Here is a 23,361-nt window from a genome sequence, read left to right on the forward strand (position 1 = left end):
AATTCTAGAAATATAGAATAAAATCGGGGGAAATCCTAAAATTTATCTCTTATACGTCACAATTCTTTATAACTGACATAAATACCGAATGCACCTTAAATTTTTTTTTTTTTTTGTGTTTGAACACAATAAAGTTTATTGTACGCTATCTTTTTGCCGCACAACGTTTTCCTGAAAAACTAAGTTAAGAAAAACAAACCATAAAATCTCTTATAATTTAAAAAAATATATATATAGTACGTTCTCGCTAATTCGGCCTCTCAGTTATCCAACATACCTCCCATTATAATACTGTATATTTCTGTTTTATTCGTGTTTTTTAAATACATATAGCAAACTTTTAAAATTAAATTTAATACAGTTTAATTCTTTATCACTTGACTGAACGTAATGTTACAATGAAAAAGCGCAGTACCATTACAGTAGGTCATACCATTCGTTGTCTGTAGACGGGTTTAGGTCTACAAACTTTCAGTAATCCGGCCATCTCTTGTACAGAGAGGGCGCCAGATTAGCGAAAGTCTGTTGTATATATTTTAAACAGAGAAATTTATTATTAACGATAAGCGCTTCTTTTCAGAAACAAACATAAAATCGATTTATTTCCTTTTATATCAGAAAATTTAATTATTTTCCATTTTAGCTAAATTAATTTTATATATACACATATTTTTTTTTCTTAACAACTAAAATTCAAGTTTTATAAACATTAACATTTGCTTAATAAGAAGGAATAGCGATAAAACTCAATTGAAACATATAAATAAATAATTAAAATCTCCCAGACATAGAATAAAAAACAATAAAAATCCGCTCATGATTTATTCCATTTAGCTTAAAGTAAGTAATTAATGGAGTATTTGATTTAAGTTATCTCTTGATAATACAAATGTTAATTAGGTACTGTTTGGTTTGTTTACTAAATTGCTTCGGTTCCTGTAAATCCGCTTTTCTGGTCAAACTTTGGTGTTTGTATTATAAACCGCATACAAAAGAAAATTGCATTTATTATTAAGAAATTAAAATTTTAATTAAATACATCTAAGCATTTTCAAGGAAAAGATCAGCTCTGCAGCATTTATATATACCAAAAGACTGAAAATTAAAAATACTATAATACACTGGATAAGATGCCAAACTAGATAAATGGCTTAAGACGGTTATAAACATTTATATTGTATATTATACAAAGTAATCCGATATTTAAGTAGCTTATCTTATTACAGTTGCGTGTATTGCGTAAACAACATTATTTGTATGTGACACATTCAAACAGGTGATGTGTTGTGCACCACCCTTTAACAGAATGGATGGAGCCGCATCGAAGTGACTGAACTGTTCAGACGTCGTCTTATAAGCGAGCTGTTCGGGTGCTGCAAATAGTCCTGTTTCTTTTATAATGTACGACTGTTGTGTGTATTGAAATGAACACTTCTGTGCTTATTGATACTAGCCTCTTGTATACGACCATGTGCACATTTCTTACTAATTCAGGTAATTTCTTCTCCTCTTCGTTTCTTTAATTACTTTATAACAGCATCTGTAATCAATTCAGTTTTTAATTATTTAAATGATTAAATTAAAATTTTAATAGAATATATTTAAAATTACAATTTAATTGTGAAAGCGAATTTTTAGATATTCATTATTTAATTATCATTTGTATGAACACGAAAATATTTCTGATTTTGAAATTTGTAATTTAAATTGTAGATTTACTTTTAAATGAAAATAATTATATTCGGGCTGTTTATACATTTAAATTGTAAATATACCTCGAAATCAAGGATTTTATTCGAGTATAACTATTACTATTGATGCATTGAACTCGGCTGAAACGACTTAACATCGTTTTCTTTATATTTATAATATAAAAATATTTATGTATTTTTTAAAGTTAATATCTATAAACTGAAAGAAGGTATTTTATTTTTAAAATTGTAAGACAACTTCCTTAAATTACACGTAAAAATTTCACACCAACACAATTCTGGTAATTCTTTATTCTTTTATTACTTTCGCCAAACTTCAGCTTTCAATTTAAACCCGTGCATAACTTCCATTTGCATATAAAGATCGTAGAATCTTTTTCTTTCGAAAGGCGAAGAGAATACTGATTGGTAATTTACAGAAAAACGATCTGAAAACATACAGTACAGTCAGATTTTACAGCTTTAAAAAATAAAAGAATGCCGTACGAGAGCAGATGCAAACGTCAACTTAACGCATGATAATATTGCATATAACACTATTTTTTACGCGCAAGGCTTTCACGCGTAAAACACGTGTGGTATGCATCGTTGTATGCGGGGGTAGAGCGGCCCCCAGGGAAAAATCTCCCGCTCCCCCCTCTCTACGGCCCCGCTTACGCGTGTTAATTTTATTTAAATATTTCGAATTCTTTCCAACAAAATTATATTTAAGTGTATTTATTTTAAAGCCGGAGACGATATATTTTTCAGTTTTGCGTATTAATACGTTCAGACACAATAGAGTAACACGCAAACGAATGTTAATGAATCTTTTCTGATTCTATGCAAATGTACAGTAATAAGATTTTACGATCAATTAAAATTTTAGTCCGTTTATTAACAAACCAGACCTATAAAGATACGAAAATAGATAAGAGAAAATTACACACACAGATGCATATGTATAAATATATGTATGTAGCCGTATACATGATATGTAAACATTACGGATAATTATCTCTTATTTATTTATATTATCGCTGAATTTTATTCTAAAATACAATTTTGATAAGAGTTACAGAAAATAATAAAAGTTAAATGAGTGATTATATCAGCAGCATTCCTGTTTTTTGAGATAATAGTAAATTTTTCATGTGTTTTGTCCAATTTGAAGATTTTCTAAGAGAAACGAAGCGCAGTATAAATAGAATTTCTAGAAAAATAAGAAAGAAAAAAAAAGAAATGCTTGTATATAAAACTATTACAACAAACAAGCTTTTCTATTCTTTTTCTTTATTTTATTATTACTTGCTCAGAATTATTAGACTAACGTAAAAGATAACAAAGTAAAAGAGAAGCATTTTACTCGGAATAAAATTGAAAATAAAACTGAAAACAAAGCGAAGTTTAAATGTATTTACTTAACTTATAAACATTAGCCTTTGCATTAGGCAGCCGGGTGGACGAGACATTTATGACGTCATCCTACTCCTCTCTTGGGTAGCGGGATAGAAATTTGGATGATGAAAAACCCGAAGAATTTTTAGAGGGATATGTCGAATCCTGTCCTTCACCACCCAGCCGCCCCCATCATGAGCCTAGTTCAATGGCGGATCTACTATGAAGCTTAAGATTCAGGCCTCCTAATGCCGGAAGGACCCCGAAGCAACTTCTTTTGAATGTTGACTTAATGCTATTGGTTGCGAAGGAGACCTCATAACGGTTCAAGCTTCATGGTATCTCCACTGGTCTAGCCAAATCCACGATGGACTTGAAAAAGGTCCTCTTAGTTCCCCACCGGGAGAAAAGAGCCGAAAATGAATAAAAACCTCTTTATTTCTTATTTTACTTATATAATGTTCTTGAGTAATATTGGAATTTAATTTTTAAAACTTGCCATCGAAAATTCATATTTTTTTTACCATCGTCACCTTTTTTTTTTTTTTTTTTTTATTTTAGTTGTAACAAATGCTATCGAAATTGTCTGCTAAAACTTCCGAAATTTCCCTAGACTTCGGTTGCTCAATCAGTCACGTGAACCGTAGGGAATAGCGTGGTTATATCCAAGGTTCACACGATCAAAAAGAACAAGTAAAGTTGCTAGGTCGAATGGCGTGGAAAAAAAAAAAAAAAAAGATATTTTCTCCCGTATCTTATTATTATTCCATTTAAAGCTTCTAGTATTTTTTCATCGATAGTCTCCTTCCTTTTTATAGTTTATATATATTTTTAAGGATATTTCCTAAGGGAGAAAAATGCAATCAGACTTTTAATGCAACGAAAGTTTATAAACAAAATATAAAAAAATTTACACGATTAAATTTTATAATGTTTTTAAAACTTATGTTCTGTCTATCATATTTAATGTAAAATTTAAATAATTCGTTACGGTTTTAAGCTCCATTATTTTTTTAAATTTATTTTTATTTACTTATAAGCGAATGTAAAAAAATAAATAAATTTTATTTAATTGAGATTAAAAGTTTGTTTCTTAGATAAGCCATCATCTAGCTTTATTTATTTTCTCTTATATCCGTAACATATGGAAAAGAATATTAGCAGTTTTTAACATTAAATACCGTAAAACCTGTCAAAAACGGAACTTGAATAAAACGGAAACATGCCTAAACGGAAAAAATTCTTCGGAACGGAGCGATTTTCTATGTTAAAAAAAAACCTGTTCAAAACGGAAACTTGCCAAGCCAATATTCGATACCGTGCAATTCCGGTTTACACAGGTTTCACTTTACTAAATATTGGAATTTATAAAATGTTTTAATATTTTATATTATCGTGTCTGACGCGTTTGAATTTTTTACACGGAAAAATTTAAATAATAAAAAGGTTGAAATATCAGAAAAATCCGGTCAGAATATTCTAGTTTAGATGTTTCTAGTTTCAGAATATTCTAGTTTAGTTCAAAACATCATGTTGTTTTTTCGTTTTTCCTGAGTGTGTGGATCACATACATAAAGGCAGAGCAGTATCGAACCGAATAGTTTTCTGTATTCTCCTTCGATTGTAATTCAACCCATTGTATGTCTCCAGTGCTTAATAACTTAAAAAGAAAATCCTTCGAGTTTCTAAACGCAAAAAAAAAGTTTGATGATTTAACGGTTAAACGAGAGGATAATTATCCAGAATTTTGATACTAATTATCCTTTTTCTTTTTTCGGTAGATGGACGTAATGGATCGCCATCAGTGCTTTCGTGGCTCCGTCCGACGGAACTGTGAAAATGGACGAAGTTAATTGCAAGTTAGTGTTGGTGGGAGATAGCCAATGCGGTAAAACAGCTCTCATTCAACGCTTCATTACTGATAACTTCACCGAGGTTAGTGTTGCCTTTTACCGTTAGCTACAAATTATCCAATTAATTAATTAACGTGTTCGATCGGAAAAGTTATTTGCTTTACCATTCTGAATATTTATCAGCCTATTGACTTTCATTGGAAGGAAATCAATGGGAAGTTTTGTCACCCGTATGTAGTCATGGAAACCGGACTAGCACCAATCACGTGATTGTCGTCCCCGTACCAATAAACCCCCCTCGTGTGACCGCATCAGGCAAATGTGATTGCTGGATACTCTCGATGGATCAATAGGAGCAGCAGGTTGGAGCGAGTGGCCGATCTTCTTTCTTTTTTCTTTTTTTTTATCCAAGGAGACTGGATTTAGGCAAACACTTTTTCTTTTTTTTTACTTCTTTTTAAGTCAAAAGGATGACGAACCTAATCCCCAGTCTAACGTTTGTTATTGCGATTTTCGTGAGTTTCGCAGTGCCTGCTTAACTTAATAGGAAAAATTTTTTAAAAAAACCCAAGTAAACTTTCGCAGTAACCTTAGATTTCATTAAAATTGACTTATTTTCTTGTTACGAGTAATTTTGTTAATTACTTTTTTCTCGGCCACTCGGAGGAATTTAATCACATTCGTGCCTAGCAGCATATTTGTTCTCCGTAATACAACAGAAAAGAAGTTTAGTTTGAAGATTGAAGTTATTCGTAAACAATGAATCGGTCAACATCCGCCATAATGCGGTTTTTGCATACCCGTAACCAATCGATTCCTCAAACAAACGATCTCTAATTACTCGCATACGAAGAAGATTCCGGTTAATTTTTCGCATTTGTTTGATCAGATCAATAATCTCTCCACCCATCGATCGATAAACGATCGGAATTACTATCGAAGTTCATCCAAGACAAGCCAAAAAAGATTTTGCTGGTGCGGAAATGGAAAGACATCAACCATCCTTCCGTATCTGGAATCATTATGAACATATATCCATCGGTAATATCGCGATAGATTTTGGAGAATGCTCTTAGCTAGATCAGAACCCACACGCAAATTCCTACTTAAACCACTTTGTGTCAATCTAATTGTTGCAGCAATCTCGTTTCCTAAATAATCAGCGTTATTTGTTGTCTTCTTTTCGTCAAACCCATTTACTAAAACATTATTATCTTTTCTTTTTCTTTTTTATAAGAAAATTGAACTGCATAAAACCTAACGAAGAAATCTTCCTCTTCTCAGGTGTATTCGCCAACTGGTTTCGAACGTTACACGGCTTCCTATGAAGTGAGTGACTACAGAATTAACTTTACTCTTTGGGATACCTCAGGTAAGAAAATCAAAAAAATCGTATAAATGGATTTTTTTAATAAGTGAAAAGCCGATAAAATAAAAAAACGCATTAAGTTTCCGAGCACGTATTTGCTTTACGATCCGGATACAGCATTTGTCATTTTTATATCTTAATATTTATTTTCGATTTAGATTGATTTGCCGCTATAAAAAGTGATTATAAATTTTATGAGCGGGTAATCTGTTCGTTTCGAATTTTTATTTTATTTTACTTTTTAGAGGTTAATCTCGTTTCCGGAATATCGCGAGGCCTTCTATTCCCATGGAAACATAATGGAATATCATTATTTCTATCCGTAATCTCTAGGATGAAAGCGTAGATGCGAAAACTGTTTAACTGCTCCCCAGACCGGTCTATTCTCATATTCTGAGATCTCACCAGCTCTAGTTGACACGTTGAGCATTCCTATCTAACAACTCCCTCCAGTGTCACCATACAATTCTACATAGGAGGCCATAAATTACATCCGACTCCTCGTAAGGTTATATTCTTCTAAGCCCCGAGACATAAATTATCGAAGCTTATGACTTGATAAAAAATCCCCTCTAAATTCGAATAATAATAATTTTTATGGGTATATCCATTATATGAATTTTATTGTCTGTAATATGATAATATACGTATTAAAATTCTTTCCCCTTTAATGTGTATTTTATAACTCTTAAATAGCGATATAAACAATTTTTGGAAGGTTTTAAACGATGGCCCCGTTCCAATAATCGCGTTAATATAGTTCTAGGGGATATAAAAGCCCGGTTTATGGTACGATAAGTTATGTATGAAGACCGTCCTTATCTGAAAGAGGGGGTGATTATCGAAACTCGAATTGAATATGGCGTCATGCTCCTAATATTCTTCACGTTTATGATATTTCGAAAAGGAGATATATGCGCATATTCAATACCCCTTTTTTTCGATATCCAGAAACTGGTCATTTTTCCTATTCGGTGTATTGGGAACGTTCGTCGATGTCGTGACAAACATTCTATTCATCCAGCTCAACTTTGACGTCACAATGACAGATAGTCTTAACTTCCGGACATGGAAAGATGACAGATGGTGGCTTGTCTATCTGACCATTTCCAAAGAATTTGTCGTCAGTCCAAATGGAAGAGTTTTTTGTTGAAATGCTTTTTCTCTTCCCCCCGCTTCTATTCTTCGAGTTTATAAAAAATATTCCACTTTTTAAGATCAGATTTCAATTAAGTCTGGATAATTGGAACAATGAAAGCCCATTTCTATCTACTTAAAACAATGTTTTTGTAACGAGTAAGATAATAACGGCAAACAATAACATAGTCGTCTATCATAACAATTAATCAAAGAGGGGATTTCATATTTCAATATTTAATAATCTTCCGACCAGCTTGTTGTTGAAGGTTATTAAATCCTTTCTTTAATGACGACATTAATTCCACTTCGGCGAGTCGACCAATACATTATCTGCTTATAAAACGTGATAAACATAAAATGCTCCAGTATAAATTGCTATTATTTTTACTTTTAAATCTTAAATGTTCAAAATAAGAGCATAGGAACCATTCAAGTATTACGTCAGCAGTTTATGGGAGCCTTTGATGACGTCAAATTGTAACCGTCGTTTATTTTTCTACCCGATCATATTAAAATAATTCCTGTGCATTTACGAATGATTTAAACTTCTGGTCTGATGACATAATTTGGGGAGGGGAGTAGCTTGATTTCTAATGAGTGGTGATAATGGGAAGGGGGATCAAAAAAGAGCAAATTTTTGCTGATGTAATACTTGAAAATTCCTTCAATCCTTTAATGCTATCGACTGAATAATTAAGTAGATTGGTGACGTATATTAATAAGGATATTCTCCCTCTTAATCCATCAAATCGGGCTAAAAGCATACTTTTTGTTGCCTAACTTTCCGGATTTTAACCAATCAATAAATGTCATCCAACTTGTCAAACTTTTCCGCCCGATATCCCTGATCTGTCTGACGATGTTAAAACACCGAAAATACTTTACAAAATGGATAAAAAATAGGAAAAAAAAACTGTAGAAAAATTCTTTTTTGCGCCTTGCTCGATGCGAGAATAAAATAAATAAAAATTTGGAATAGTCGAGGAAATTTTTTTCTTCCAAAAAGTTTGAATTTGATAGAATTCCACTCCGACTTCGATTCTAGTCAAAGTATTTCTTACGACTTTCATGACTAAAATAATGATTTAGGGGATAAAAAATATAAAAGAGAAGTAAAATTTTGGTGTTTTTTAATAGAAAGTTTTGACATTGAAACCGAACACTGGAGATTAAATAAATGCTTTTTTACCATAATTTATAATTTATGCAGAAGATTTTTCACTGACGTCCAAGAAATCCATTAGGAAAATCATATATTTTAGTATTTTTCTGCCACTTATTAAGAAATTCTTATTTGCTGAAGCTTTAGACAAATATTTGACGAACGATAAAACAGGAGAATTTGTAAAACAATTTATTTTTATAGGGGAATAGAAGTTAGAAAATTTCTTTCTTTAGAAAGTTTTTTCCCTCTTTTACCGTAGGAGAAAAAATGTTTATTCGCTTCCATTTGGACGAAACAAATCTGTTCGAGACACGAAACAGCGTTTCACTCGCACTTGTTTCTCTTTATGCATCATTTTGTTACCGAGATATGGGAGAATTGAAGTTTACAAGAGCAGAAATTATCGTTAATCTGATCGGTTTTTGCACTTTCTCCACTTTACCAGATTACCATTCGTCTACGAGTCTACAAAAGCTTAAATCTGGACACCTTAAAAATAGCTCCCGACGGAGCCATGGCAAAAGAAAAAAAGTCTTCGGGGTTGCAGCGTATCGGCAAAGAATTCGAGATTTTAAACCCGAATATTCTAGTCCCAACTTACTAAAAACTGCTTTTTGGTCAAATCCGATTATTAGTCTATGAGTGAGTTGTTCAGAAATTTAGTCTTCGAGTCACGGTTTTAACTTGAAAATATAAGCTTACACCAATGCAATTTTTATGTAAAACCTGTATTTTGCACTTTCGAGTCCTGGTTCCTTTCATAAATTTATACTATTCCACAGTTTTGCATGTTAACATTTATAGCAATAATGGTAATCTTTTTCCTCCTTTGAAATTTAACAAAGAATTGCTTCTCTATTTATGTATCTCATTTAAAAATATACATCTAAAAATTTATTTCCTATTTAATTTTTTTTTCGAAAAATTTACCATTTTCTGACCAGCGGCAATACTTTAACATATTATAATTTGAATTCACACGGAATAATGTTACGTTATATAAATTGATGTCGTTAATGATGAAATTACTACGTTTTATCGGCATTACTTGCATACGATTCGAGATAAATTGAGTAAAATCTTAAATTGCAACTTAGAAAAATGAAGTTGGTCAATCTCGTAAAGCCAAAAATTATCTTTCATGTTAAATAATTTAGTAGAAGACCATTACTATGATAATATCGCTACACAATTACCATTATCGATCGGCGATGATGAAAATTTGAATTCATAATCTTTGCTGCAAGTGTCTAAAAGACTGCGTCAACAAGTCATTTCCATTTCTTTGACATTTTCTTCTCCGTGTTGTTCTTGCTGTTGTTGTTTTTCTTCTTCAAATTACTCATCGGTTCTTCGATGTATACTATTTTTCGAATCGATTTTCTTCGATAGGTATTCTACTTTAACTGAATTTTTAAAAAGATTTCTTTTTACGTTTTACAAGAAAATAACTGTCGAAAGATAATGTCGAAAGTGGAAACAATTTAAATTCTGAAAAGGATGAATTTATCATCAGAAGTTTAAGTGAAAAGATGTAAATCGCGCACATTGCTGCAATCAGAAACAGGAGAGATTGCTATATTAAAATATCTATATTATGAAATGCGATCGAAATGATAATATATGTAGTCTACATCTAGTTCCTTCGAAAAATATATTAACCAGATATATATAAATGAAAGGAAATGGTAATACAGCTTTTACGCAATAAAATCGAGCATTTCATTAGACGATGACATTTAGAAAGGCTATAAAAAGGTAAATTTAAAGGGCGAAAAATGTTTGAATTTATAAAAATAACCATTAAAACTAACTATTATTCTTGTTTTTATATAAATTACAAAACATTAAATTCTCATTTATTAAAAAAAGATGAAGAAGCAATAAGATTTTAATGCATCAACGCGATTAACTTCCGCTTTTACGGAATTAATTTGGAGAATTCGTGTTATTTTTATTACTTATATTCTACAAAATTACAGAAAAAAGAGTACAGAGAAGTGATTAAAAAACTTAGCGGATAGCAATTTTTTTCCTTTTTAGCGGCAACTCTCTGGAAAATAAACAAATCAAAATTACAGCCAACGCTCAAATTACGTTTCTGGTCACGTCTTGTTTTGATCGATTAGAAGATGAGCAACCAATCACGTGTTACTATATTAATTGATATGATGGGAACATAGAAAAGGGATATAGAGATTTTAGCTACAAAATACGAATAGACCTGGGTGAAAGTTATTCTCTCAAAGAAATCCGGACATGATTCTTTTTTTTTTTATATTGCGTTCACCGTCGATAATAAATGACTGCGCCAAACAATTATTAGCTAAGTTGGCCATAAACAAAAGGTGAATTTCAGCATCATTTGGGAATTTCACAAAGTTGCCTTTAAGGGAAAATTTTGTGAATAAAGCTCGGGGGAGTTACAACTTGGTTTCATTTCCTACCTATTTATTATGGTGTCTTGAGACCAGATGTCTGTGACGGTGTTAGAAGATAAGTCTGCAACTAATCAGTTCTGGTTGGAAACCTGCACACTCGCTGATTTTATATTTACAGTTCAGTTACCCGTACACCAAAACATTTCAGACTTTTTAAAAAGTTAGATAAGGTGTTTAATCAATCCTTTACAAAAACTTTTCTACCAGAAATAAACGAAGAAATCACTTCATTTACCAATTTCGATGGGGAATGGAACCACCAGTGACAATTGGATAAAACCACCGAATACTGGAGTTGGTCGCGGGTTCGCACATCACCAACAGGCTGGCCGCGTGGAGTTTTCCGGGTTTTCTTCACGTGTCTAACTCATAAATAAGAGACAGTTTCTCATAGAAAGTCCTCCCGAGAGCCATCCCTCATGGCAGATCGCCCATGTGTTGCGTTGCCGTATTCCATCGAACCAAATCAAACCAATGAAGAATAAGTGATTCGGCAAGCTCACGTAAGAGAATTCAAAACAAAAAAGCTATTTTTATAAAAGTCAGATGGGAATTTTTGCCCCATAATATATGTTATCCAAATATTTTTGACAGAAATTGAATTTTTCTAACATTTTCTTTCAAACTTCATAATTCATGGTTCTCGGACGTGTCTCGGTGCAATCAAGTAGACTGTATTCCGAATTTCTATAAATTTTGCACCACTTAGTTCCAAAAATAATCGATATTTTGGATTTATATAGTCTAAATTCATGATATCGGATCCGTATTTCACGGATAAAAAAAAAATATTCCTAATGAAAACTGAATAGAAAATAAAAAATTCAATGAAAATTTGAAATAATACTTAGTTTAATCTATTCACGTATATTTCCCTTAGGAAATCTGTATATATATAGGAAAAAAGAAAATTTATTATTCGAAATATTTATATAAAAACAGCGAGTATTTTATAATAGAAAAAATGTTTTGTATAAAATCCTTTGCAATCTTCTCTATCAATAAATTTCTACATATGTATGGAAATAAGGAATATTCTGATGACTTTTCTCTACCTGATGAAATCTTTGCTATTCTGAATTCTATTTTGGTACATTATATGTTAAATTCTACATATAAAATTTTCAGTCAAGTTTATTTGCATAATTTAAATAATCTCTATTTGCTTTTAAAATACATTTTTAAAATAAATTTCTACTAAAGAACAATTATTTATTGTAACATTGTCACAATGTCGGACTGCAATTTTAATCATATTTTTAATTAATTTAATTTAAAATATATGTTCTCTATCTCAAATTATTAGTGGCTTGCTCCCGTAAAGTACATAATGGTTTTCCTTTAACAATAGAGTCGTGCCGTCGTCTATCTAACACTTTTCAGAGGAAGACTTTTGGATTAAAATAACATGACTTTCAGTTTGTATTAAACATCCTTTGTTTATAGTTAATCGTGGCCTCCTGCCCCTATGGTTTCCATATCTCGTCTCGTCTTTCATCTGTCTAACTCCGTTCTCGAGATTAAGGAAAGACAGACAGACGGACGGACGACAGTGGGGAATTTATAGGTCCGCAGTTTTTTCAAATTGCAGCCCAATTTAACGAGATTAAAATTTAAAATATTAATTTTATGATACTGTTTATTTTATAATTATTATATAGTGAAACCTCCACTTTCGAACAACGGCCCATTTTTATGTTTCCATCAGTGTTTGTTCTTCACAGGTTTGACTGTGTAACATAGATTTGTAATAATATTCTTAAAACTCTTAAACATGCCTATTAATAGGAGAACTTTGTAGAATCAGATAATTAAGAACATTTTGACTTTTCCGTAATGTTTATGAAATTAAAATTAAGTAGAATTAAACGTAATATACGATATTCAAAGCATTCAACGCGTACAGATGTTAAATGTTTAATCAGAAAAATGTAATTAAAATTTTAAAATATTTTAATTGACGAATGAGATACTTTTACTTGCGGTGTAACAGTGCCGGGCGAACGGGGCCCTGTGTGAAATTTATTAAAAGGACCCCATAAGGATTCGGATCAGTGATGAGATTCGGTCCAGCCGCATAACCGGTTCCTAAAATTTCGTCAGTTTGATCAACCAGTGCTTGAATTATTTTCTTTGATAAAGTTCGCTTGATCATTTCAAGAAAGTCCACCACGGAAATCACTGAACACTGCGGGTTCGTGTCTGATCAACGGATTGATTGCGTGAATTTTTCCGAGTTTACTTCGCGTGTCTAACACCTAAATAGAAGTCAGTTTCCTATAGAAACACTTTCGAGAAGCACCATCATTGGCTGCAATTAACCAGTGTTCAGCAGGTCTTGTCCATTCGGACACTGTTAGACCCCCACAAAACTATACTTACCCCGATAGGAAAACAGCTTATATACGTTATTATAATAAATAAAAAAAATCAAAACATTTCAGTTGCCATTCAACTGGGATACAAAAACCAAAAATAGAAGTCTAAATTTGGTCTAACTCTTGGTATTGTTTAAGACGACAAAGCATTAGATTTACCAAAGTTTCTATCTGAAAGAGCATCTGCACAGAATCAGATCAAGTTTAGGAAGAGTAATAAACAAATAAAACTATTTATTATACTAAAGAAGAGGGTCGATTCTAGATACAGTGTCTAGTTTTATAGTGTCAATTCTCACAGTAAGATAGAAAAACATTGGAATTTTCGCCCGATTGCTCCTACAGATTTAATTAATAATATAATAAATTATTCAACACTAATTACTTTTCTAATATTAAATTCCTCAAAGTCTAAATGAAAATTTAAAAATATGGAAATTTTGCATTAATGTATCTGAGAAGACAAGAAGTAAATGTGAGTATAGAAAGAGAAAGTTGCAAACTTGCATATCTCGATTGGTAGTTGCATTTGCAAGTTTTATTATCCGGTGGCGAGTGAAGAAGCATTAAGGAATGCAAATGCTTTTAAACATGACACCTTTGTCGAACGCATATTACAATATCGATTAAGCGTTTGCAAAATACCTTATGTTACTTTGGATCGACTTTCTCTTTTCGAACAAGTCCTAAAGTTAAATTGCATTCTAATAAATATTTGAAGTTTCTATAAGTAAAGGCTATTTTATTCATCCAATACTCGACAACCACGCGACCGAATTGATGCATTGCGTCAGATTTGCGATTTTAATATGGATATATTCATCCAATATATTATACTTACAATAACAAAACTATTTTTATCCGTTGAAATATTTGAAATTAGTTTAACCAAACTAAAAAAAAACTATCGATACTTTTTCAATAAATAAAAAAATTGAGGCGAAGAAATGCCCTGGTTAAATAAATGGAAGTTTATTAATTTCCCCCTAAAGGCTCGCAACATATTGGATTGAATTGACATTGGCTGCGGGTTCACGCCTCTCCAACGGGCTAGCCGCGTGAAGTTTTCGCGTTTTATTCACATGTTTAACACATAAATAGGGTCAGTTTACCATAGAAAGTCCTTCCGGGAAACATCCTCTTGTCAGATTGCATTGCCTTATTCAATTAATGTAATTCAGTTCAATGCAGGGATAAGGCAATCTGACAAAGGGATGCCTCCCAAGAGGATTTTCTATAGAAAATTGGCATCTATTTAGGTGTTAGACACGTGAATAAAACTAGAAAACTCCACGCGGCCAGCTCGTTGGAGAGGCATGAACTACCGGTGTTCGGTAGTTTTATCCACTCAGCCACCAGTGAAGTTCACAACAAATATTAATATATACTCAAGTATAAAAGAAGGCTGTAAATTTTGTTCAAAAAGAAAAATATCTTCGTATAAATTTTCGAAAATAAAAGACACTATAAATATTCTTTTATTTATTTAATTTTTATTATATTATAATTTCTTTAGAAACAAATTAATTTAATTTAATTTATAATTAAATAATATTAAAACCTTTGTGATTAAATTTAGATAATTGTGCATGCAGTCTTTTGCAAATATTTAAATCCAGAAATATTATCAAAATGATTAGTTTAACGTAGTTTAACGCGTTTAGAATTTTTAATAGAAAATATGCATGTGAATGTAAATTATCTTTATTGATTCGTTGATATGTTTATCATTTCAGTATATTTCTTTATCAAAGTCAAATTGTCAAAAAATTATATCTAACAAGTCTAAATGTGTACAGCAGTAAGTTTATGATTTAATAATAGTCATGCCAGTCATCTATCTAACTCCGTTCTGGAGAAAATTTTTGAATTGAAATAACGTGACTTCCGTTCCAAACCGGAAGTTTATATACAGTTAATCGGGGTCCCTAATCTGCCCCTAAGATTTCTATATCGGGTCTCGACTTTCATCTAACTAACTCTGTTCTCAGGATTAAAGATGAACGACAGACATCAGTCAGACAGACAGCCTGACAGACGAACGCCAGTGGGAATTTATAGTTCTGCAATTTGAAAAGTACAGTTGAAAAAAAAAGGCGAAAGGAACTCACTCTATCCCATACAGCTCTCAACACTATTGCCATTCCGACACTCCATTATGGGCCTGGCCATTGTGGTCTTTTAATTATAACCATCTAAAAGGACTTTTTAATTATAATCAAAAAGCCTTCTTACGCCCACAGGGTAGGAAGAACCAAAAAGTGTTAAAAATATATATTTCCCTCCATTTTTTGGTTTCCCTATTCCCTCACACATTCCCCCCACTATATACCGTATATACAAACACATACATAGAATAAAAAAGTAAACATTGAAATTTATTATTTAATTAATTAAGAGCTTAAAAAGAAATTAAATATCTCTCTGTCTATTTTTATAAACTTATACTCATTTAAATAAGAATAAATAAATTGTAACTAAATATAAATATTCATCAATTTTTTCCTCATGCGTTATATAAATTTAACGTTTTAAAAATATTTTAAAATACTTTCGAATTTATTCAATGACTTGGAAATTTTTCGTAATTTATATTATAAAGAAATAAATATATTAAAATGCCACGAATCAAATACATTTAAACTAAAATATTTTACTAGAATATATATTTGAATATTCGTCAAAATTATTAATTTATCGTGTCTTAATGCATCTTTTTAATTATGCTCAATTAATTTTGGTGTTTAATCTCTTCGTTGTAATTATTTATTTGATATTAAAATATTCCTTTATTTATTTTATAATATCCTCTATCAAGTCGATTGATTTTCTTCTTTCTTAACACGCCATTCTTCCTCGATTCTAAATCGTGCAATCATCTTTTCTTGACGATTCACTTAGCCTGTTGGAAATTTAAGTAAGTTATTTCACAGCTTGAACTCGTTTTTTTAAAACTATTATTTATGTATAGGACAAGAATATTCAATGTATATTGTGAACAGGATTGTAGGATTAATGGAAGAAGGCAACGCAACACGTGGGCGATCTGCCAAGGAGGAGCACCTTCCGGGAGGATTTTTTATGGGGAAACTGTGAACACTGGTATTCGGTCGCGGGTTCGCGCTTCACTAACGGGCTGGTCGAGTGAAGTTTTCCGGGTTTTTTTGGTAGAACACCCGAATAGGGATCAGTTTTCCACCAAACCAAACTAAACAACGGGGAAACATGTCCCTATTCAGATGTTAGACAGGTGAACAAAAAATCCAGAAAACCCATTGATGAGGTGTGGATCTTCGACCAACTACCAGTGTTCAGTGGTTTTATCTACTTAGCCACTAGCGGGCGTATGTTGTAAGTATATACTGTAGTATATAGTAAGTTACTAGTAGTTTACTTGAATTATTTATCGGTAGATTAAAAAGTAAATACGATCATTTGGAATAATTTCAATTTTAATTACTTAAAATTATGCTATGACAAATGTTTTTAACCTCGTACTTAGTTTAGACTGCGTACAATCGTACATGCTGATGAATAAAAACGATCCTACTTAAGATTCCATTAAGGAGAAAAGAATTCTTAATTTATCTGCAGATGTTTAATGAAATTCCTGATAAATTGCAGAGAGCAACAAGTTTCTATAACGCGTACAAGAGAATGCAGAAAACTCGTTATCTATAGTCAATATATCAGAACGAGGATCATGGGAAACGTTATTAATGGAACAGTTGCGGATGATAACAATGCACCCTTCTCCTGTGCTCTCCGTAAGGTATTATACATGTTAAGCAAGTTTCTGTATTGTAGTACACAAGAAATATTATGGAAGAAAAGCTATAGTTGATTTTAAATCGTGGTATTATGAATATTTTTAAAACAAAATTTCTTAAATATGAGCTTTATTTCATGTTCTATAAATAAATAATATTTGAAAATATAATATTTCGAAATGACCTTCGACATTTGAACAAATTGCAGACTTGGAAAAATTCTCTTTAGATTTCTTTTATATTTTAATACAAACATTTGAAAATATTTTCAAGTAAACTACAAAAATTTGATTCTTTCTAAAGTAAATATTTTCAAGTATTCTGGTAAGTCTATTTGTTTAGAAATTCATCGAATCAATTGTGAAAAATTATATTCTATATCTTGCATAATTTATGAAATTGTCTTATGAGCAAAAATAAAAATAATTCGACATTTCCATTATTAATTCCAATCTTTCTGCTATTTTAATAATATATATATACTTACACACACACACACACATATATATATATATATATATATATGTGTGTGTGTGTGTGTGTGTGTGTGTGTGTGTGTGTGTGTGTTAGCCAATAATAAAGGAGAGAAATCGACGTTGTTTAAGCGAATTTTTAATGTAAATAGTATAGCTGAAAAGAGAAAATTAAATATATTGTCAATATAATTTTACACTTTATCCTCATCTTCCCATACTCACCGTGATTTCACACCTTATCTTAAAAAGATCAAAATTACCTCGCTTATTCAATTAGAACAGGAGAATGTTTCAAGAGCATTTTTCAAAATTTAATGGATGTATTCAGTAATTTAGCTCCACAAAATATTGTTATTATTCTAACCTAAAATTAAATGAAATTTTTAAAAAGTAAAGGAAAAATTTCAAAATACTATCGAAAACTTCACTAGTCGCATCTTCTGTCGAATGAATCTTCAGTCGTTAAAATTTTTTAATATCAAGTTTATGTTTAAAAAAAAGTTTAATAAAATATCTAGAGAAGCATAACAAAGTCGTTTTGGCAAGTGTTCAACCAGTGCCAAATAATACACAGCGAACTCATTTCTTTATGTTTTGTTAAATGTTCTATAGGATACAGTCGAGTGATTTTCCTCTTTGTTATTCGAAAATCGAAATTATGAAGTTTAAAAGTATGTTCGTTCTAAATCGATGGTTATCTGCAATCTGCAGAAAAGTATTATAAACGAGAAGAAAAGAGACTAAACGTGAACGAATATTTTGATATTACCAGGCAAAGCTGAAAATGATTATTTGTTTCTAGGTGCCTCCGCGTACGATACAGTACGTCCATTGTCATATCAAGATGCTAAAGTGTTTCTTCTGTGTTTCCACATTTGTCATTCAGATTCTCTAGATAATACAGTTAACAAGGTAAGTAGATTATTTTTTTCCTCTCTTCTTTAGTTAGTCTTTTGTTTGAAAGTAATGTAGTTATTATTATGATCAATAAACAAATTTGCATTTTTATGTCGAATCCCATAATTTGCATATTTTGAAAGATGGTGATGTGGGAATGCTTCATTTAAATTGTGTCAATGTTTTAACTAGGAGAAGACTGTGATAAATGATGTTTCTCATACCGTAACAATAGGTAATTCATTTTTCTCCTCCAAAGAATTTTCTTGATACCAACGTCGATTTGTATCCGTGATAAATCTTTGATGTTTGTTCGGAAAAATTTTTACTCTAGGAAACAAGAAAAATGATAAAAATTTTAAGTAAATATGACAGAATTAAATATATATTTTGATAATTAGTCACCTTAATTTTATGTTCTTTACAGTAACATCAAAGTTTACTCGCCGATGATTCATTGAAAGAAAAAGAAAAAGCACAAAGAATTGAGCAATTCAACATATCCAAACTTTTCAATCTATTTCATAAAATTATTTCTATTTTTATTCGTCTTTTAAGTCAATTTTTTTCATTTTTCTCCTCAATTTTTAACTTACAAAAAGATTATCTACAATCAAAAAGATTAAATAAAACTCTTAAAATCACATAAATTGTTTTAAACTCACTTTTATGAAACTCCAAAACGAATTTTCACTTAATCTTTGCTTTTGAATTTTTCACTTATAGTTTCTAACCTTATAAAATATTTAATTTAATTGTGAATAATTTATATAAAAAAATCTAGTTTCATTTTAAATGTATAGAAATATTTATTTTGTCATTTAAATTCAGACATTACAAGAATTTTAACACAATGTTCGCGACAGAAAGGTAATTAAGCAGTTAGACTAATTAAAATTTCAAACTGGCAATCAGCTGGACTGATATTTATATTATATTTTTTTCCTGTAATCGAATCGATAAAATTTATCACTTTTAGTCTAATTATATTATTTAGTACTCGAGTATTCAATAAACAATCAAGGAAGCGATGTTTGTCTCCTTTACTTCTACACCATAATTTGCTGCTTCCATCCGACAATGCGTAAAAGCAAGATTTAAATCTGTATTTCTATGAAACGTATAGGATTATACGGTAATAATATAAATCTGTTAGAATGTAAAGATGTTCAATGAGCTTTAATTTGAAATATTCCTTCAGGACAAGAAGTAAAAATATATTGATCGATTCTTTTTACTTTAAAGAACCAAATAAATCAAATGCGAGCGTATAGTTACGAAGGAAGCTTTTTAAAGAATTTAATTTAATTTAATTTAATTTTTAAGTGGGATTCATTCGAGCAGAAATTTTAATTATTAATTTTAGAATTCTTAAATGTTTATTATTAATATATATATATATATATATTTTTTAAATTTAGTTTAATTTGCGATTTTTATCTTTGTTTTTCGTGTGTAAAGGGCATTTAATTTGCTTCTCCTAATATGATTTCTTTTAAAAATCGTTACTAAATAATTTTAAAAAGTGTTAAAATTAGAAATATTTATATTTAAAAACATATGATTTATAATCATTAAATTTTTATTTATGTTTATTCACTAAACAATCCGCCATGTTTTTATTGGGCCGTATTATTGATAATTAATAATCAGATACAAAGCAATTTGGCTAGAGGTAGGAACCTATTACCGAATTTATTTGTATGTGATTATTAATCAGCCATAATATAACTCAATAAAAATTCGGCAGATCATTTGTTAATACAATTTGTATATATTATCATTCAAATTTTTTTTTCATTTAGTAGTAAAGTGAGGGTGAAAATTTTTGTTAGTGAAATAAAAGAGTTGTCCAATTGTTATTCTTTAGAAGAAAACATCTTCATTGTCGCTATTAACCGTGTTGCTACGGTGATAAGAAAAATAGTCGTAAAAATTCTGCAGTTTCTAGTCATAAAAGAGCCAGTTGATAGTTGACGGTCAACTAGATTAAGTCGGTGGACGGAACTAAAGCCATTTTGATTATTGTTCGTTTCCGCTTTAGCTTTATTTTTTCTTCCTTTTCTGTTTTTTGTTTTAGTGGTGCCCGGAAGTGCGTCAGCATTCGCCAAATGTTCCCATCATTCTTTGTGGTTGCCAGAGCGATCTGAGGACGGATAGGGAAACTCTATGCGACCTCGGAAAAGGCAAAAAATCGCCGGTAACTTCTGAACAGGTTGGTTACGAATATATTCGAATTTTGGTAAGGTTTTCTTTTCTTTTTTTAATCAGTTAAAATACTCGCATTTTCGCGATTTTCTTAGACTTCCGACACATTGATGGGATCGAAGAAAGTAATCAAACGATTGAGTGTGACAGACAGTAAGCAGACAGGCTGCAAAATGCTATCATTCAATGTCACTCTACACTAAATGACACCGCACCATCCCGGGATTGAAAGGACTATCTTGTTTTTACCACATTCCTTTCATCTCTAATCTCAAAGTTCCACAGGAAAAAGAATTCTTTACACAAACAGCACGATGGATCAAGGTTGGATCTTCATCAGTGTTGTTAAAGAATCTCAGAAAATAATATAAAATCTTATCAATTTGAACGGGGGGAGACATTTAATCGATTAAAATAATATCAGATATTTAGTTTCCTCCATTAGTTTCACTCGGTGGGCTGAAACGAACTGTGAAACCACCAAAAGCGATAAATTCATTTTACTCGATATCGATCCACTCTTTATACTCGCTTTTTTTCCTCCTCCTCCCCCTTTATATTCATAGAGTTAAGCTATATAAAAATTTGAATCAATATTCTAATTTCTTACAGGCTCTGGCGGTGTCTAGACAGATCGGAGCCACCACTTACGTAGAAACATCTTCCAAGTCTTGCAGCAGAAGCGTTCGAGATGCATTCGAAGTGGCTGCTTTGGCGGCTCTTGGTAAATTAAACAAGAACCACGTGACCAGACCGTATTTAAAAGTGAATTGCATGAGCAAAATCGACTTAAAGGACGAGCTGAGAGAAAAAGCCAGACATTGCGTCGTTATGTGAACGAGTATCCTATGGGAATCGATGGGGAGTGTTACAGTTATATAGGATTTTAAAAAAGAGTTTGTCACGTTAACGGGCGTGTCCTGATCAAAAAGCCTTACCGCGTTGGACACAAGTTTTATATATATATAATATATATAAAAATATATATCTTCTGTCTTGTTACTTCGTTGCTTAGCCTGCATCGTGTTCACTATGAAGAAAAAACAAAGAAAAAAAGATAAAAAATGTTGAAAATGAAATCGTTATCTGGTGATAAAAAAATGTCAAAAAAATCTTTTTATAATTAAACAGATGATGAAGCATTTCCTTTATCTTTTTTCCTATATTTTACTAATTAAGTTAATATCTAAATCGGGATTAAGACGGATTTCTTTATTCGCATTTTCATTAAAAAAAGGAAATAAAATAAATAAAGACTTCATTCGGTCGTGTAATTTTATAACCTTAACACAGAAAGGTTACTTAATGAGGTGGGTGTAAAAAACGGAGCGTTTCTCTTCTTCTTTTCCGGATTTCTTATATACAAATTTTAAGTTTAAAAAACAATATCGTTCGCATTTATCGCAATTAATTTAACGCTTTCTTTTATTACAATCAGCTAACAAATTTCGTTTAATAACTTTAGAAAGAAGATTAAAAAGCGACGTGTTCGATTCTCTTTTTTGCTCGTTTTTAACCTGCAATTAAACACACAAATCTGTGCTTTCTGACCTTTTTCTATATTAAAACTGCTACATTTAATTAAAAAAAAGGAGCCACTTTTGTTAATAGAACTCGAGAGATTAAACGAATCTTACCCCAAAAAAGTGAAAAAATTCCTTTCCATTAATTCTTCTTTACGACTGCAATTATAATCTGTAATCATTTGAATAATCCAAGATAAATTATTTTAATCGATTAAGTTTTTAGGAAATTTCTTTAATTATTTTTCATACGCTTGCTTCTCGAAAGACATAAAACAAAAAATAGTTCTTTAACATTATGGAGACTCTCCAGAGATGAAGTCCATTAGTCCAACAGCATTTGGACTAGAGAAGGGATGATCGGTGACGTGTGACATGTTCGATAGCATCGGGAATTGTCAGACACGTGACGTATTGACAGAACTCATTTCTCGAAAGTTTACATTGCGTAACGGATGGGACGACGATGCGAGCAACGATTTATGGAAACACAAGACAATGCAATTCTATATTCTGCTGTGGCATTATTTAATCGGTTATAATTTTGAAATTCGGTTAGCTACTAACCGAATTTCAAAATTAATCGTATATTTTAAATATTTTAAATATGCGTATACGATTCTAAAATATTGCCCACTGATACCCGGTAGATAAAAACCACTGAACTCACGAGCTGCGGTTCTCCCCCGATCAACAGGCTGGCCATGTAGGATTTTCCATGTTTTCTTCAAGTGTCTAACACCTGAATAGGGCCAGTTTCCCATTGAAAGTCCTCCCGGTAGGCATTCTCCTTGGCCGATCGTTCAAGTGTTGCGTTGCCTTGTTCCATCAATCCTATCCTATTCTAAAATATGCTATTAAAATTTTATTAAAATGCAATTAGAAGGAAATTGCATAGCACACAATCTTCTCGTTTGCTTTTGTTTGGGGTCACGCTAGCTACTTTCTTTGTCTTAATGACTGAAATTTTATTTTCCCGAACTAATTACCTCAACTATCTTAAATCGATCGCCAGACCAGCAACCGATTATTCTGCGAATACTTGAAATCTA

General features: G+C 31.3%; 1 protein-coding gene across 1 annotated transcript; it reads left to right on the forward strand.

Annotated features, from left to right (window-relative positions):
* Positions 1–1,314: 1,314 nt before the first annotated feature.
* Positions 1,315–21,929, forward strand: LOC136974541 (rho-related GTP-binding protein RhoE-like). The gene is made up of 6 exons (XM_067269446.1): positions 1,315–1,494; positions 4,871–5,024; positions 6,227–6,314; positions 18,484–18,593; positions 20,659–20,793; positions 21,399–21,929. Exons 2-6 carry the CDS (start codon positions 4,929–4,931, stop codon positions 21,621–21,623), a joined length of 654 nt encoding a protein of 217 aa, XP_067125547.1. The 5' UTR covers positions 1,315–1,494; positions 4,871–4,928; the 3' UTR covers positions 21,624–21,929.
* Positions 21,930–23,361: the final 1,432 nt, after the last annotated feature.

The sequence above is a fragment of the Centruroides vittatus genome, unplaced genomic scaffold, assembly GCF_030686945.1.
Source record: "Centruroides vittatus isolate TY-2023 unplaced genomic scaffold, ASM3068694v2 contig_350, whole genome shotgun sequence".
In the NCBI taxonomy this organism is placed as follows: domain Eukaryota; kingdom Metazoa; phylum Arthropoda; class Arachnida; order Scorpiones; family Buthidae; genus Centruroides; species Centruroides vittatus.